Genomic DNA, 17,026 nt, shown 5'->3' on the forward strand with positions numbered 1-17,026 from the left:
TGCCTCAGACATAGCCATCGGCGCCGTGTTGCAACAGCTGAGCGACGGCACATGGCACCCAACTGCATTCTTCTCGAGAAAGCTGACGCCTACTGAGCGCCGCTACAGCACCTTCAGGCGCGAACTGCTAGCCGTCTACTCAAGTATACGCAACTTCCAGCATTTCTTGGAAGGCTTCGAGTTCTTCATTTTAACCGACCATAAGCCGTTGACCTATGCTCTCCGCTTTGTGCATTCGGACGGTGGCACGCACACGGCCTGTGAACTTCGGCAACTGGCATACATCTCCGAGTTCACGACAGACATCCACCACGTAAAAGGGAGCGAAAACGTCATTGCCGACGCCCTGTCACAGAGTGCTACAAACTTCATCAACGATCCAGAAGGAGTTAACTTCGACGCGCTGGTGGCAGCCCAAAGAGAAGACGAAGAGCTAAAAAGCCTCCTAACAACAAAAACGGCCCTCAAACTACAGTGGATGCAGATTCCGGGATCAGGCGACCAGATTTGCTGTGACACCTCCACGGGCAACCCACGCCCCTTCGTGCCTGCCAATCTATGTCACCGCATTTTTCTTTCTTTTCACAAGCTATCGCATCCTGGAATCAAAGCTACGCAAAAGTTGCTCACAGCAAGGTTCATCTGACCAGGTATCAACCGAGACGTGCGTTGCTGGGCAAGAGGATGCATACCATGTCAGCGTGCCAAAATTCATCGACATACGGTGACCCGTTGGCAAAGTTCGCGCCTCCAGATGCGCGTTTCAACCACGTCCACCTCGACATTGTCGGACCTCTGCCACCTTGCCAAGAGCATGCCTATTTACTGACGTGCATTGATAGATTCATGCGCTGGGCTGAGGCCATACCTATAGCGGATATCACTGCTGACACGGTTGCCCGCGCCTTTTTGCACCACTGGGTTGCTCGTTTCGGTGCACCATCCATAATAACAACGGACCGTGGAAGGAAGTTCGAATCATCACTTTTCGCCAGCATTACACGTTTCATTGGTGCTTCTCGCATCAGAACAACCGCCTACCACCTGATTAGCAACGGCATGGTGGAGCGTTTCCACCGCCAGCTCAAGTCTGCGCTCGCCGCAGCAGAAGAGCGCAACTGGATGGAGGCACTACAACTCATTCTCTTGGGAATCCGGACAGCTGTCAAGACAGACATCGGCTGCAGCGCGGCCGAACTGGTCTACGGAACGACACTACGCCTTCCAGGAGAATTCTTCACGGGCAGTCCACAAGACGGCTGTACAGCTACCGCAGCCTACACACTTAGGTTACATGACATAATGGAAAACCTGCATGCTACACCACCGCGACAGGCAGCGCCACGCGCGGTGTGTACATACCATCAGAACTTGGTACTTGCACACACGTGTTTGTGCGCCAAGACGCAGTTCATCGGCCACTCCAACCACCGTATAACGGGCCATTCCGAGTGCTGCGTCGAGGTAACAAGCAGTTCACTATCGACGTGCGCGGTCGTCACGAAGTAGTATCACTCGATCGGCTGAAGCCAGCGCACATTGAAGATGCAGATACCGTTTCACCTGCAACGCCATCTGTGACACCACCCTCCAAGGCTCTACTCGTTCAAACACGCCAAGTCACAAGGACACGCTGTGGACGAGTCTCCAGGGCGCCCCGTCGTATGGACTTGTGAACAATTTAAATTGTCCTATGAACGTTCATTAACTCACTAGGAGGGGAAGTGATGTGGCGGCCTCATGGTCGCACAGCAGCAGGCAGACACCCTCTCCCATCTTTGACTCGGTAAAATCTTATCGCGGTGTGTGCGGGGGTCACGAATTTCAGCGCTCCAGAAATGAACAGAGACAGAAAGCAAATACGTAAAAGAACATTTATCTGAAACAGAAAAAAAATGATATTGAAGAAAAACAAACAGCAAACTACCCTGACACACTATAAACACTATACATACACAAACACTTCAAAAACTAGCTATACATATAAAAACAAACAAGCCCTCAACTACATATTGTTCCTCCGCTCGGCTAAGCAATGCGAAGTCACAAACGAACGAACGTTCTGACCGTCGCCAGTCGTGCTGTCAGACTCCGGCCCAGCGTGGCAAAGGACGTTGACCTGCGTGGTTCCGACGCACCGTGGGTGTCGACCTCCGTCGAGAGTGATGGGGTTGTGGTCTTCCGCAGAGACCTGCGTGGCACAAGACGCGGTCTAGGCCAGTCGGCCGTTGTGCCGCTGACGTGGTGTTGGCGATTGCCTTCATGGCAAAGGGCAGCAACTGGTTACGGCAGCTTGGGGCGAGACCGGGGCCGCGGAACACAGCCACGGCGACGCAGTCGGGGCTCAGGAGCTGTAGTTGTCGCTGGCCAACTCGCGAACTTCCCCTCTTCGGTCCATGGTCCCTGAAGCTGCTGCCTCCCGTCTCCAGAGCACAGCTGGAGATGCAACTGCTTGTCGACCACGTCAGCAATGCCAGCTCATCATCGCCAGCGTCCCCTTTTTCTTCATTTCTTTTTTTTTCTCGCGCTTCACGCACTTCACGTGCTTCTCGCCTGTGGGTCCCTTCTCTGTTTCTTCGGCCAGCGTCTTCGTCTTTTTTCGCGTTATCATACGTCTTGCCAGTGACTCGTGACACAGGTCCCCGTTTCAAGAGTTTTTTGCACAAAAAACTGCTCATCTCACGGTTATCACACTAGGTTTCTAAATGAACGAACACACTGTCACTCCATATGTCCACTGTCCGTACGTCACCTCACAGCACCAGACGATTAATCACTTCACTGCACTTAAACACAACGCTCTGCACAACAAAAAGCAATATACACTGCTTGTCTTGTGTATTAACACCCGAACCTAAGTAGCTCTACTCAAGAAGTCTGCACCCACGTTTTCTACACCCATACTCTTTTTGGAGCTGTACGTGGGCATTTCTCCCGCACCAGTGTCGTCAGTCACGACAACGCAGGCTATTGTGGAATCTTCTGTTGTCTCTCTCTATTCGTACTTCTTTAACATGTTTATGTGAAACACCTTCTTATGACTGTGTATGAGGAGTTCATAATCAACATCATTATTTTTTTGAGTCACAGGAAAAGGTCCCTTCCACTGTATCAGTAGCTTGTTGCTATCGATGGGAAGGAGGACCAGAGCCTTGTCTCCTGGCGTCAGGCCACGGGGTTCACTGTCCTGCGGTCGTAATACCTCTTGTGTCAGTGTTTTGCCTGCTTCAAGTTCGGGTGCGCCACTCTACATGTTTCTTCTAATCTTTCCCTCAACTTCAAAACGTATGTATATGTGGTCTTTAGCTCTCTCCCGATTTCTTCATTTGCCCACAATTCCTTGAGAATCGCCAGTGGTCCTCTCACTGTTCTTCAATACAACATTTCAAATGGCGAGAATCCAATGCTTGCCTGTGGTACCTCCCGGTAGGCGAAAAGGAGAGCCGGCAGATACCTGTCCCAGTCTTTGGACCTCTCCTGGCACATTCTCCTGACCATAGTTTTAATCGTTCCATTGAATCTATCGACCAACCCATTAGACTGTGGGTGATACGGCATCGTCAATCTCTGCTCAATGGACATTAACCTGTTGATCTCCTCCATCAATTGTGACGTAAAGTTTGATCCTCGGTCACTCAATACTTCCTTTGGGACCCCATAGCGCGCAAACATATCCAGGAGAGCTTCTGCCACTTGTACGGTGTCAATGGTCTCCAATGCAACTGCGTCCGGGTATCTGGTAGCCACATCCACCAGCGTAAGCACATAACGGTTTCCCAGGCTAGATGCAGGTGTTATGGGGCCTATTATGTCTATGGCCACTCTGTGAAATGGCATGTCGATGATGGGCATGTCCCCAAGTGGTGCATGCCCCACTCGCCCTTTTGGTACCGTTCTTTGGCATACATCACAAGACCTCACATATCTCTTCACGTCACTCTGGATTCCGGGCCAAAAGAATTCTTCTGTAATCCTTGCTAGGGTGTTTTTTACGCCCTGGTGGCCAGCCATGACACTGTCATGTCCTAATCGCATCACTGTCTCCCTAAAGGCCTTAGGCACCATAAGCTGCTGAGCCTCTCTGCCCGAGCTGAATACGCATCTTCTATATAAAAGACCATTGTGCATAACAAACTCAAACGTAGTGCAGCTTCTTTTCCTTTTCATTATTTCTCCTATCTCCCTATCGCACGACCTGACTGACGCGTACTTGTCTTGTCCTTCCGTGAAATCAGCGGGTGTGATTCTTAACCACTGAATTGCATGTACCTTCAAAGCTGACATGGGTGGCTTGCTCTGGGTTTGGGCTCTGGTTAGTACAGACGACAATATAACTGGACGGCATACCCCAGCTGCCGCTTCTCGTGAATCATTATTGTACAGCTGTTGCTTGCGCACTTTGCGTGGTTGCTCACCACAGTCATTCATCTCTCTATCTACGATAACTGTACTTCTCTTCCAGCTCCAATCTGGATCATCCACTCTTCGTACTCCAGATACATTTCCAAGAATCAGATCGTATAATGGCTCTTCAAGACACTTTGCTTTAAGCCACCCGGAATAATACGGCATGGAGACTTGGATATGGGCTTCAGGTAGGTACCTCACTGTGTTGTCAGCCAAGGTAACTTGCGTTAGCACTCCTGTCAGATCTTCGTCACGTATCAGGCTCCTCTTTACTAAAACTGTATTTGTGCCGCTATCTCTTAGCACTGTTGCCCGTTGTCCATGAACCTCTCTTTCTACGACAGGTAGAGCTTGTTCCTTCGGGTCTCCTTTCTGCTTTTCTCTCGGTACCTGTTGGTTCTCTTGAGTTTGGTTCACCTCTACACAGTTTGGTTGCGAGTCGGCTTCTCCAGACTTGCCTATTATGCACACTGTTTTTTGTGATGTGCCTGACCTACACTCATCCGCACGGTGTCCCTTTCTATTGCATAATTGACACACTATTTGTTGGTGGAGGCGGCTGTTCCCTGTGCAACAGTTAACGTGGCACGGTGCTCGATACGATTACAGAGGAAACACCTTAACTGGGGTGGGTGCACGCTTCACTGAGGCTCGTATTTTGCCTCGTCTACTTTCCCTCTGGCTAGGTCCTCTTTCACTCTTCCTAGGTTTCTCAGTCCCTGTGCCTCTAAAAATTGATCAGCGTGTTCGGCTAGATCGTTTAGTGAATTCAACTTTCTCTCTTTTAGGAAGACACCCAGATTATTGCTACAGCAAGCTAAGAATTTCTCCCTGACCATGCAATCACGGACCCCCTCATGAGTCTTCGCGACATCGGCCATTTCCACCCACCGGTCAAAATAATTTGACAGGCGACACGCAAATTGATTTCCCGTTTCTGCATCTTTCGGCCTGCAGTTTCGGAATCGCTCGCGAAAACCTTCCGTCGTAAGTCGAAATCTTTGTGCCTTCTTAACCTTGTCATAGTCTAGGGAGTCAGAGGCGGTCATCCTCCCAAAGACACTCAGTGCCTCGCCTACCAGGCAGACTTAGGGCTGTGGCCCATTCGCTCCGGTCCCAGCCTTGTCCGAGGGCTATTCTTTTGAACCGGTGCAAGTATGCATCCAAGTCGTCACGCTTTTCATCGAAAGGTGCCATTAGCTTACGCAGACAGATTTTGTTGGCTTTTGGAGACTGCGAGCCAGAGGACACTGATGCCAAACTCTTGTCATCGCGGTGACACTCCGTTGCTTGTGCCAATCTCAGTTTGAGTTCTAAAATTTCCTTCTCCCTAGCATGCATTTCCCATGCTTCCACACGTTCGGCCTCGCGTTCCTTTTGAAAGATCTCTCTCTGTTTCTCAATAAATTTCAGGGCTTCGTCCTTCGAAAAATCCAACTCTTTCACTAAGGCTAGAGTTCTGTCCCAATCCATTTCCGTACCACAAAAATTCGTGACGGGGCAGGAAAAATCAATCCTGGTAGGCTCGCCAATTGTCACAAATTTCAGCGCTCCAGAAACGAACAGAGACAGAAAGCAAATATGTAAAAGAACATTTAACTGCAACAGAAATAAAAATTATATTGAAGAAAAACAAACAGCAAACTACCCTGACACACTACAAACACTATACATACACAAACACTCCAAAAACTAGCTATACATATAAAAACAAACAAGCCCTCAACTACATATTGTTCCTCCGCTCGACTAACCAACGCGAAGTCACGAACAAACGAACGTTCTGACCGTCGCCAGTCGTGCTGTCGGACTCCGGCCCAGCGTGGCAAAGGACGTTGGCCTGCGTGGTTCCGACGCAGCGTGGGCGTCAACCTCCGTCGAGAGCGATGGGGTTGTGGTCTTCCGCAGAGACCCGCGTGGCACAAGACGCGGTCTAGGCCAGTCGGCCGTTGTGCCGCTGACGTGGCGTTGGCGATTGCCTTCATGGCAAAGGGCAGCAACTGGTTACGGCAGCTTGGGGCGGGACCGGGGCCGCGGAACACAGCCACGGTGACGCAGTCAGGGCTCAGGAGCTGGAGTTGTCGCTGGCCAACTCGCGAACGTCCCCTCTTCGGTCCATGGTCCCTGAAGCTGCTGCCTCCCGTCTCCAGAGCACAGCTGGAGATGCAACTGCTTGTCGACCACGTCAGCAATGCCAGCTCATCATCGCCAGCGTACCCTTTTTCTTAATTTCTTTTTTTTTTCTCGCGCTTCACGTGCTTCTCGCCTGTGGGTCCCTTCTCTGTTTCTTCGGCCAGCGTCTGTCTTTTTTCGCGTTATCATACGTCTTGCCAGTGACTCATGACAGCGGGAAAGGGAAGTGGTGCGAGGGTGTGCAACCGAGCCGTAGAGGCTGTACGATTAGCAAATAAAAGTTAGTTGTTGCTTGTTCTTCAGGGACGCACTACTCACTTCTGTCTGCCGATTTCCAGCCATGCTCGCGTCCCACACACCAATGTTATACTTTTATAAACAATGCAGTCATCTGCCAAGAGACGAATGGAAACAGTGTCAGGAATTACTTGGGTTAAATCATTAATGTATAATAAAAAAAGCAGAGGGCCTGCGGCACCCCAGAGGTTACAGCGAGGACATTATAAAAACTTCCATTAATTTCCACGAACTGATCTCTGTTCTTGAGGTATGAACTTGTCCACTTAATGAGATAGCCAGCGAGACCAATGCTTTCTAACTTCTAGATTAATTTTCCGTGCTCAACTTTATCGAATGCTTTGCAAAAGTCTAATAATAATAGCACGTCTACTTGACCAGCGTCCCATTGAGTGTCATTGCAAATTCATGTACAGTTGTCACTAATTGCATGACAGTAGACATCCCTTTCCTGAACCCATGCTGATGTGGTGATAAAATGTTGTTATCAGTTAAGTAGGACCAAATATAACCAGATAGAATATGCTCTAATAGCTTGCAGCATGTGCATGTGATCGACACAGGTCGGTAGTTAGAAACTGAATTTGTCTCCCTTTTTTTTGTAATGGTACGACACGAGCTCTTTTAAAATCAGCCCGACTCTGCCGGTATCTAGAGAAGCTCGAAAATCTTTAATAGAAAAGGTGCAATATGAGCTGCGTAACATTTTAAGAAAGCATTGTGAAGACCATCTGGACCTGGACTTTTCTTTTCATCAAGTTTACGTAACAAGGTTAACACTCCTCCAGCTGATATAACAAATATATCATCAAAAGTGTCGTGTGAATTTAACCGCTTATGTTCGCTACTAGATGAGAAGACAGTTTGAAAGTACTTATTAAAAACCTGAGCGATTTCCTTACTTTCTATAACTGATCTCCCGTTTAACTTAAGTTCCTTGACATCATATTTGCCTTGAGAGAAATAACGCCAAAATTTTAATGGATCACTCTTTAAAAACTGAAGAAGTGTTGTATTGAAGTAGTGGTTACGTGCATTCTTAATTTGCTCACCTATGTTGCACTTTAAATTATCAAAGGTTTGTGTTTGCCTTTTGCATTTTTTTCTCATACGTTTTAGTTTACAACTGGTGTGAATAATTTCCCTGTTAATCCATGAGTTTTTTCGGTTTTTTTTTTTTTTACTTGTCTTGTAGGTACGAAATGCTCGGTACAGTACTAAACAACGTTTGCGAAGCGTTTCCATAAGCCATACACTATCGCCCAAAAAAGTTTAGGACCAAGGAATCTGACAAAAAGCTGAATATCTCCGCAGCCTCTAAGTGCCCAGCCTGGTATTCCCATTTCCAGCTGCTACTGGTATATGCAAACAACATTGTGATGTACGGTTTTACTGGCTACTTTTAAAGGATGCTTGGATATTTAGCGGTTTCTGAGATCCCGTGGTCCGTAAACTTTTTTTGGTCGATAGTACATCCTCCTGCATACTATCATCAAGTCGATCTGTCAAGTAATCAATAATGGCCGTGTCATTTGCATGGCAAAAGCCTTCTTTTTATGACCTTCGAAATTTGGGGGTGGTTTGTGAACTGTTTAACTGTCCAGAAAGAAAATACCAAAGAGTGATCAGAAATAGCAGATTCAATGCAGATAACACCATTAAACAGCGTCTGGTTGACAAAAAGAAGATCTAACACAGCATTTTTGCGGGTACATTCATTCACAATTTGTGGAATACCTAAGTCGAACATAATGTCCGCTAAAACATCATAATTCTTGCAGTGTCCCTAGAGCGGGCACTTCCAGTCGATGTGTAGAAGATTAAAATCACCGGCTAGAACTATATTACTGTTACGCAGAGTGAAAAGATGTTTATGCAGTTTATCAAGAAATAATTCGGGAGAATTCGGCGCACGATAAACAGTGCATAGCAAGAAGGAACAGCCACACAATGAAACTTCCAAAATAGGCTTTTGTGTTCAGGGATTTGGTCCAATACGATCACAGATGTGTTGGATTTAACAATAACTGCGATGCCTTCACCACGGTCTCGCCTGAATAAGTCGTAACCGGGCGGAATTATTTCATCATCACGGATCCCGTCGTGCATCCAAGTTTTGGTAACAGCTAAAATATGCGGATCATAAGAAAGGAGCAACGTTTCTAGTTTATCGACCTTGTTCACTAAACTTCTAGCATTCATGGAAAGTATGCGCAACTCCTGTGTCATGTGCTGTATTTGCTATCTATCAAACGATAGATAGCAAACGTCTAACGTTCAACTTGTCTCTGTTCATTCAAAGCGTCATCCCATATGAAAAACCTGTTATCCATTCGAAGTCTGTCGTTTATCAATGAAACCTTTTTACCATTATCTTTACCTACCTTGGTGCTCTTCCAGAGAAGTTTTCGCTTTCTTTGAGTGTCGGCAGAAAAATCGTTTTGAACACATATATTTGTGACCTTAAGCTTAGCAGTATTGTGTAAGACAGCTTGCTTTCCAAAATAGTCCTGGAAGTGAAGTACTACTGGCTGACGTGTGGAGTGTTTCCCGAGTCGATGAATACATGCAACAGATGAACAACTAACGCCAAGTTTATCACAAGAGACATCGTGTAGCACCTTTTCCCGCAAGGCAGTTTCAGTTTCGTTTGGCTTTTTTTTTTTATTAGCGGTGAAGCGAGAGGCAGCACGAAGGTCAATTTGCTCGCTGCTGCTGCCGTGCTTGCTCACTCCAGCGTTCTGACAGCGAGTTTCCGCAGTCATAGAGTGAGATGTGCTCAGGTTTGCTGGTGTGCGCGTGACAGCATGCTTCTTAATTTAGTTAGTAAGCGAATGTTTACTAGTTTATATGGCCGATAAAACTACTATCTTTACTTCGTACAGCTGTATACTAATTTGCTATCACAATAGATGCTTTACCTTTCGGACGAAACTGCGACATTTTATTCCAAATCTGCCATTAGCCTTTCGTGATTGGTCAAAATGGCTCAGGCTTTGTCCATATGGGCATAAAAACAGATTGGAATAGTTTTGCATTACACCGTCCCTGGGGACAGAGACGCCCGCCCGCTAAACCCGTTGCGACACGTGCCACCCTAATATCTAGTTTGCTCACAGCGCCCTCAGCCTACTTTTCGTGATTTTGCGCCTCAGCTCCCAATTCACCGAGCAATTTTTAACACTTTTTTCTAAATAAATTTTACTACTACTACTACTACACTCAACCGTATTCTAGTACACTCTAAATACAGCCACCCTGACCGTTCCGACAGCAGCAACAACAGCCTGGAGTGGCCATGCGTGCCGGCCACTTGCCGATAGCACCGAAAAGTCCAGTGTTATAAGCGCGAAAATTAGGAGAAACTGTGCAGGAGGCGCCGTCGCGTGGTGTGCAGAATGTGAACGGCTGCACTCTTTTTCAGAGAATGAATCAGCTCACTGTTCACGGCCACTGCCGGAGCCATTGTGGCGCAGCGTGGCAAAATTTTGGCCAATTGTGCGCAGTTCAGCGCAGGAATTTGTGTTTGTATCAAAATGGCGCAATCGGCGCAGGCATCCCACCTCTGACACGTGTTTGCTAGCAGTTTGAAAATTCCGGTGATTTTTGAACGAGACAACCTAGAGGTGTAAATCTTTTGCAGCCCGTTTTCAGATGTCTAGAGTGCTTAAAATGCCAATAAAGACAAATCAACTTTTTTCAAAAAAACTAAAAGAGGACGAAGAAAAATGCATTTTCTAAGGTTGCTAAACCAGACAAATTCATAGAATGATGAAGGCTTGAAGAGATTGACAATGGTTGACCAAGGAATGTCCCTGGTGTCAGGTAGAAGATCGGCACTCTGAACAGCCCCGTTGCCATCGTGTGGCTCGTACCCAGTTCGTTCTCTGGCAACGCCCTACCTGCTGGCGCTGCGTTTGTCACTGCCGCTCTACGACCCGAATAAAACCCCTTTACACTGGAAACATTTTAACAAGAGATGAGTGTGCATCAACTCTGGCACTGTGCTGATCAAGACAAGTCCCCTGGTTGAAACGTTGGCTTAAGCAACATTCCCGATTCGACCCCTGCTTTTCCAAAGGTGAGGTCATATTATGAAGAAGCTTTAGCCAGGTGCCAACTCCAATGCCACCTATTCAAATACTACATGTAAAACACAAATGCTTTTTGAAACAACCCTGGACCAGCCTGAAAGAAATTTGTTAAGTTTCTTTAGTTATATTCCAGTGACTCTAGAAAGCAAAATTTTGTTTTATGGCGTGGATGCTCTTACAAAAATTCCTGAAAATTTGCAAGTTTAAAATAAAGGGAAGCACTAAGTCTACAAATTCATATCTCAATACCGAAATCTTTATTCAATTTTCCAACTTACCTTGCGAAATGCCCCGGCTACTGTTTGCAAATTGGCATACCAAGCATTTGCTTGACCACACTTAGAATTTGCCTCTTCTATTTGGTCTCCACATCAAAATTACTTAATTTCTATGCTGGAATCAATATAGAATAGAGCAGCACACCTTATAGCCCACAATTCCGATAGGACATTTAGTGAAACACAGATGAAACAGCAAATTTCCCTACAGCCGTTGGAAATTAGAAGCACAATAACGCTTCTCTGCCTTCTACATTAACATGTCCATGACAATCGGCCCCATTTACCACTTCTCCAAGCTCCCATGCACATGTCAAGTCGCCTTAGCAATACCCATAGTTTCTTGCGAATCTTCGGTAACACGCACTCATTTAAATCATCAGCATTGCCTTGTGCCATAAAAATCAGGTACAGGCTTCCTGTTAACATTGTCTCTATCTAATCATGATGCGTTTCGTGCAGAACTGCAAAGCTTTTTGGTTAATAATGTATAATGATGTTTGCAAGTTGCTTTCTATGTTCATCTGTTCTGCTGACTTCTTGCTGACTTTCAAATGTAAGCACAGGAATCGTTCCTTTCCTGAATACACATCCACTTTGTCTGATAATGTAACATGAATTGTTATTTCCTTTCTTTGTAATCTTTTTGCACTGTACCCCCCTTACTCAATGCCATTTAATGGGCCTGTAAGGTACAATAAATACATACCAGATATCCCAGTCGTGTAAAGAGCACCTCCTAGAGCACCTGAGGTGTACAAATGTGATATTTCAATTTGTAGGTTACATTAAAATAAATTTGAATTCTAGGGTTTTACATGCCAAAACCACAATCTGGTTATGAGGCACACCATAGTAGGGGACTCTGGATTAATTTTGACAACCTGGGAATGCTTAACAGGCACCAAATGCACGGCCCACAAGCGTTTTTGCATTTTGCTCTTATTGAAGTGTGGCCGCCATGGCCGGGACTTGATCCGGTGACCTCGTGCTTGGCAGCGCAATAGCACAGCCGCTAAGCCACCAAGACGGGTTTTATAGCTAAAGAGAAATTGTTACAATGTTTAGGAGGTGCAAAAGGCCTACTCACAGATTAGTGGTATGAGACGTGCATAATACATCAATTTTGGCCCACTTTAGATGCGCTATCAGGTGCAGTTTATAGATTGTGATATTGTTTTTTACTGCGAAGTTGCAGAGCTGTAAATTTGTAATGTGTTTTTTTTTGTTTGTTTTTGTTTTTTACGTTCACATCACAATTCTCAAGAATTATTCAAAACAAATTGACAGCAAAAATCAAAAATCCACTTCCTTAGTGACTAGATATAACTTTTTCTATAAAATGCAACAAATCTCACCAAATCCAGTACAGTGGTTGCCAAGAAAAATTATCGTCATTCTCATGTACTTAGGAGCTCCTGAGTTTAAGCTTCCTCTTAAGGTATGTCACCATCAAAGTGACATACTTTATTATGACTTCATCATGGTGATTTGAGTGTGTGGTCAAAGTTCAGTTTAGAACAGAGCCGCGTGTTCGATAACTCTCTCATTTTCAATGTTTATATATATGTTCAATGACCAATAAAGTTCAGTTGGTAGCCAGCGGTTATGTTCGTACCTCCTTCCGCTAGATATGCAATTATCTTAGAGCACTTTGGTGCTTTGCACTGCATTCATGCCATGACCCCGTAACACTTCTCGATTACTGCACTTATCTGCAGCAATTCCGCGGCAAACCTGTGTGTGGAGTTCAGTAACAATGGCCTTCAGCTCGGGTTCTTCCCAATGGGAATCCAGGTAGGTCCGGATGTTTTCCCGTGCAAATGGGAACAGCACATCCTGTTTTCAAAGAGATAAGTAGTTAGTCACAAATCGCAATCCTAACTCGTAGTTCATCAAGTATAGAGTCAAAAGATCAAGAGCTGGGTGGGCTGGTACATTCTTCAGAAACTAGTAACAATGCAGAAAGGACGAAATACGGTGATTGATTGGGTGTTTAACCGTGGTTTTCCCGCAAACGGGCCAAGATACAGATTAGACACTGTCACCCACTTCCTGATGGAGCTCATTGCCTAGGCTCCTTTTCACCTGTTGGATACTGCCCAATAATCATTAAGTTTTATGCACCAAGTTGCAGGACAATGTTCTGTCTGTGAGAAGAAAATTTAAAGACAAACATATTAATGTCGGCGAAGATTTATGACCCACCTCTTGAGAGAGAGAGACAGAAACGTTTATTGTTGAAACAGTGTCCCGAGTGAGGCCTGGTATCACCCTGAGGTGGGAAGGTTCCTTAGTCCAGGAAGTTGCTCTCTATGTTCATCTGTTCTGCTGACTTCTTGCATTCTTTACTTTCAAATGTAAGCACAGGAATCGTTCCTTTCCTGAATATACATCCACTTTGTCTGATAATGTGACACGAATTTACGAACCTCTTGAGAAGTTCGTAAATTAACTGGCGCCAAGTCAAGTGCGCCAGGAACACCACCATTTTGGTTGCACTATAAGAAACTAATAGACAACAAAAATATTATTTCTACAATGCAGCGAAATGAAAACATCAAAGAGGAAGCAAGTTTTGTGTCTGATAGTGCCGATGCAAACCAGGCACACAGAGCCAGCCACTCTCTGAGCACATGGCAGAACATGGGAATACGCGAGGAGCAGCGCGTATTTTTTCATTCCTTTTTTGTAACCCCGAGTCTTCTAAATAAATATCATTCTTAACAGCATCAGCATTTGATAATGTCAATGCAGATATGATTGTTCCAACATAAATTTTATTGCACCACAAAATACAATATCAGGACATCTTTCAGGCGACACAGTTTGTGTTTTGCTATTCGTGGTGCGGTGTAATGCTAGCCATATGCAAAGATTTGCAATTGCAGAGCGTTCATACTAACAGCAGCATCAATGTGTGCGAACCACTGTTCATCACAAATTAGTCTGGAGTCTTTTTTACCACCCTCTAAATTCTTCCTGAAAATTTCTAAATGATTTTTATGATGAGCTGTTACATCATAATTACTAACTTCTTGCTTGGGGAAGTTACCATATTTGCAGAATCTAACGCGCACATTTTTTAGTAAAATGTGCGTTCAAATTTGCATGCATGTTACAATTGTAACTAATTCTACTCAAAATCAAAAGCGAAACCGATTCTTATGCTTTCAATGCAAGGTAGCTAGCCACACTGAAGAAAGCAACGCTCCAAGACATCGCAAGGTGGCTCCATGGTGCATGCAATGCCCTCCCGCAGACAATGGTTGCACGAGCTTCCAAAAAGTTGGGCATTTCTAATGCATTAAATGGAACTGGAGATGACTTTCTGTGGTCGGTATACAGCGAAAGAAAGGTGTTGTCCGACTCCGATAGCTCCGCCGAAGGTCATTTCACTCGCTGCTGCTGCCGCGCTTGCTCACGGCAGCGTTTTGACAGCGAGTGTCTGCGGTCACCGAGTGTGATGTGTTCAGGTTGGCGTTTGTGCGCTTGTTAATTCAGCTCATAAGCGAATGTTTCCAAGTTTATATGGCTAATAAAACTACTATCCTTACTTGGTATGGCTGTCTACTAATTTGCTATCGCAATTGGTGCTTCGCCTTTCGGGCAAAACTGCAACTTTTTCTGCCACCGTGGTCGCCGCGACAGTCCAAGAGCAACAACATCGTTCCCGCGCGCCATATGCTGTATGTGCCAGCGAAAGCGTGCGACGGTGAGCCGAATCAGCTTTGTTTTCGCCGTTTATTTATTATTTTCAATATACTGCAGGCCAGCATTTTGGCCCTAGCAGGATGGCATGCATAAATAGAGCGTACAAGCAAGCGAATGAAAGTACGTCACCTGCAATACAAACAGAGGTAATGCAAAGGCAAAAAACATACATCCATACATCTATACGTCATCTGTACATCTATGCATCAAGGTAACAAATGCATAAAAATCAATGTGTCCCGCCATCAACCAAATAGATATTGATGAAGTGCCTGGTCAAAGTTTGATGATGTAATTGCGCTTTCTGAAAGGCAATTCCGGTCAGAAATTGGCCTTGGATAAAGACTCTGCATAAAAAGTTCTGTTTTTGTGAAGTTTCGCTGAAGAGTATGGTTGCGGCTATGACGTATTTGTCTGGTGCTGGTTTGTTTCACACACAGCAAAGGGCTGAGGTTTGATTGGTCGTATAAAAGTTTATATAGGAACAGTAAACGAGTCATCTTCCTGTGGGTTTCTAGTGGTGGAACGTTGTTGGCAGTCATAAAGGTTATTAGGGGAGTCTGTTCTTTTATACTTACCAAAGATGAACCTGACAGCTTTTCTCTGTGTACAGTGTAGACCGCTTATAACGTAAGTCGCTGGAGCCGCGAATATCCGCACTATAAGTGGTACCGCACTATAACCAAAGCAACGATTTTCAAGGCCCGCACATATGCAAAACATGTGCACCGAGCCGCCACGCGTATGCGACAGTCGAGGAATGCGGCTAGAACGTTTGCATTCAATTTACAGTCGAATCTCGTTCATTCGAACCAAATCACGCGGCGGTGCCTCCGACCGGCATTGCTTCGGCACCGCCATAGAGAAAGCTTAGGAGAGACCCCTCAATGTCGCGTGCGAACAAAAACAAAAGAAGAAAAAAACGCGGCATAAATTTCACCCTCTCTCAAATGGCAAGGTCGCCGATTCTGCATTGCGCCGGAACATGTGTGTACGCGCTGACGTCTCAGCCACACTACCGTAGCCACGCGTAGAAAATGGCAGTGAACCCTTCTTTCTCCTTTAGCTTCCTCTACTTTCTAGTCACGTGTTGACCTTGCAGGCTGCGGCTACGGCGCAGACGGAAGCAGCGGCGCTGTTCCAGGCCGGCCAACGAAACTGCCCCACGCCGGCAAACGCCCGCTTCTTGATAACGGCAGAAAACGAAACTTAGGGGAGCTGGCACCGGCCGGCTGGAGCGGCGGTGCCCGCACGGCGGCGGGTGCGCACAGTGACAGTCGAAAGTCAGGGAGCTACAAGGGAGGGTGAGGGGAGCCACCGAAGCGGCGGAGTTGCCGAGGCGAAATCCGCTTCCCTGCCACCCTCCTCTCTCACATTCCACGGTCCGCGTGCGCCCTTCGCCGTGCCAGCGCCGGCGCCGCCCGCTCCATGAAGTTTCGTTTACAGCCGTTATCGTGAAGCGAGCGTTGGCTGGCGTTGGCAGTTTCGTGGCCCTCACTCGCTATGCGCGCTGTGATATTTCACGACTCGCACTCAAGATTCTGGTTTCAGCCTCACTGGCTGTTCGTTCGCACCACGTGCCCTTCTCCTCCACTTCGTCTCTCTTTCTTCCTCGAGCACTCCTTGGGGCGCCCGTTTGAGGGGAGCGTTCACCATCTCCGCTGACTTCCGTACTCCCAGGCAGCCGCACTGTAACCGGTATTTCGTTTCCCGCAACTGCACTATAAGCGATACGTGTATACGTGGAGTGCTATGGGGAAATTAATGGGAGTCTGAAAAGACCGCACTATATCCGGTCCTGCACTATAAGCGATTACGTTATAAGTGGTCTATACTGTATTTGCTCAAGGCGATAAATAAATTTTTTGCTGTGAGGGTCCCATATGGTCGAAGCATATTCAAGTTTAGATCTGATATATGTGTTTTAAACCAGAAGTTTAAGATTTGACGAATCATCTTTGAGTTTACATCTGGGAAAACAGTTTTGCAAAAGCTGATGAAGAAATATTTGAGATGTGGATACTCCATGATAGATTGTTGGTTATAGTTACACCAAGATATTTGTAATAAGAAACTTCGGAAATAGGACACTTGTGCAAATGA

General features: G+C 46.0%; 1 protein-coding gene across 5 annotated transcripts in view; it reads right to left on the reverse strand.

The window, feature by feature from the left end:
- Window positions 1-17,026, reverse strand: part of LOC119458644 (enolase-phosphatase E1) — a 93,388-nt gene that overhangs the window by 31,536 nt on the left and 44,826 nt on the right. For all 5 annotated transcript variants that reach the window (XM_049671337.1, XM_049671338.1, XM_049671334.1 and 2 more), the window contains one exon: window positions 12,947-13,048. In XM_049671337.1, the coding sequence (XP_049527294.1) occupies window positions 12,947-13,048 (102 nt within the window). The remainder of the gene's footprint in view (window positions 1-12,946; window positions 13,049-17,026) is intronic.

Source organism: Dermacentor silvarum, chromosome 7, assembly GCF_013339745.2.
Source record: "Dermacentor silvarum isolate Dsil-2018 chromosome 7, BIME_Dsil_1.4, whole genome shotgun sequence".
Lineage (NCBI taxonomy): Eukaryota > Metazoa > Arthropoda > Arachnida > Ixodida > Ixodidae > Dermacentor > Dermacentor silvarum.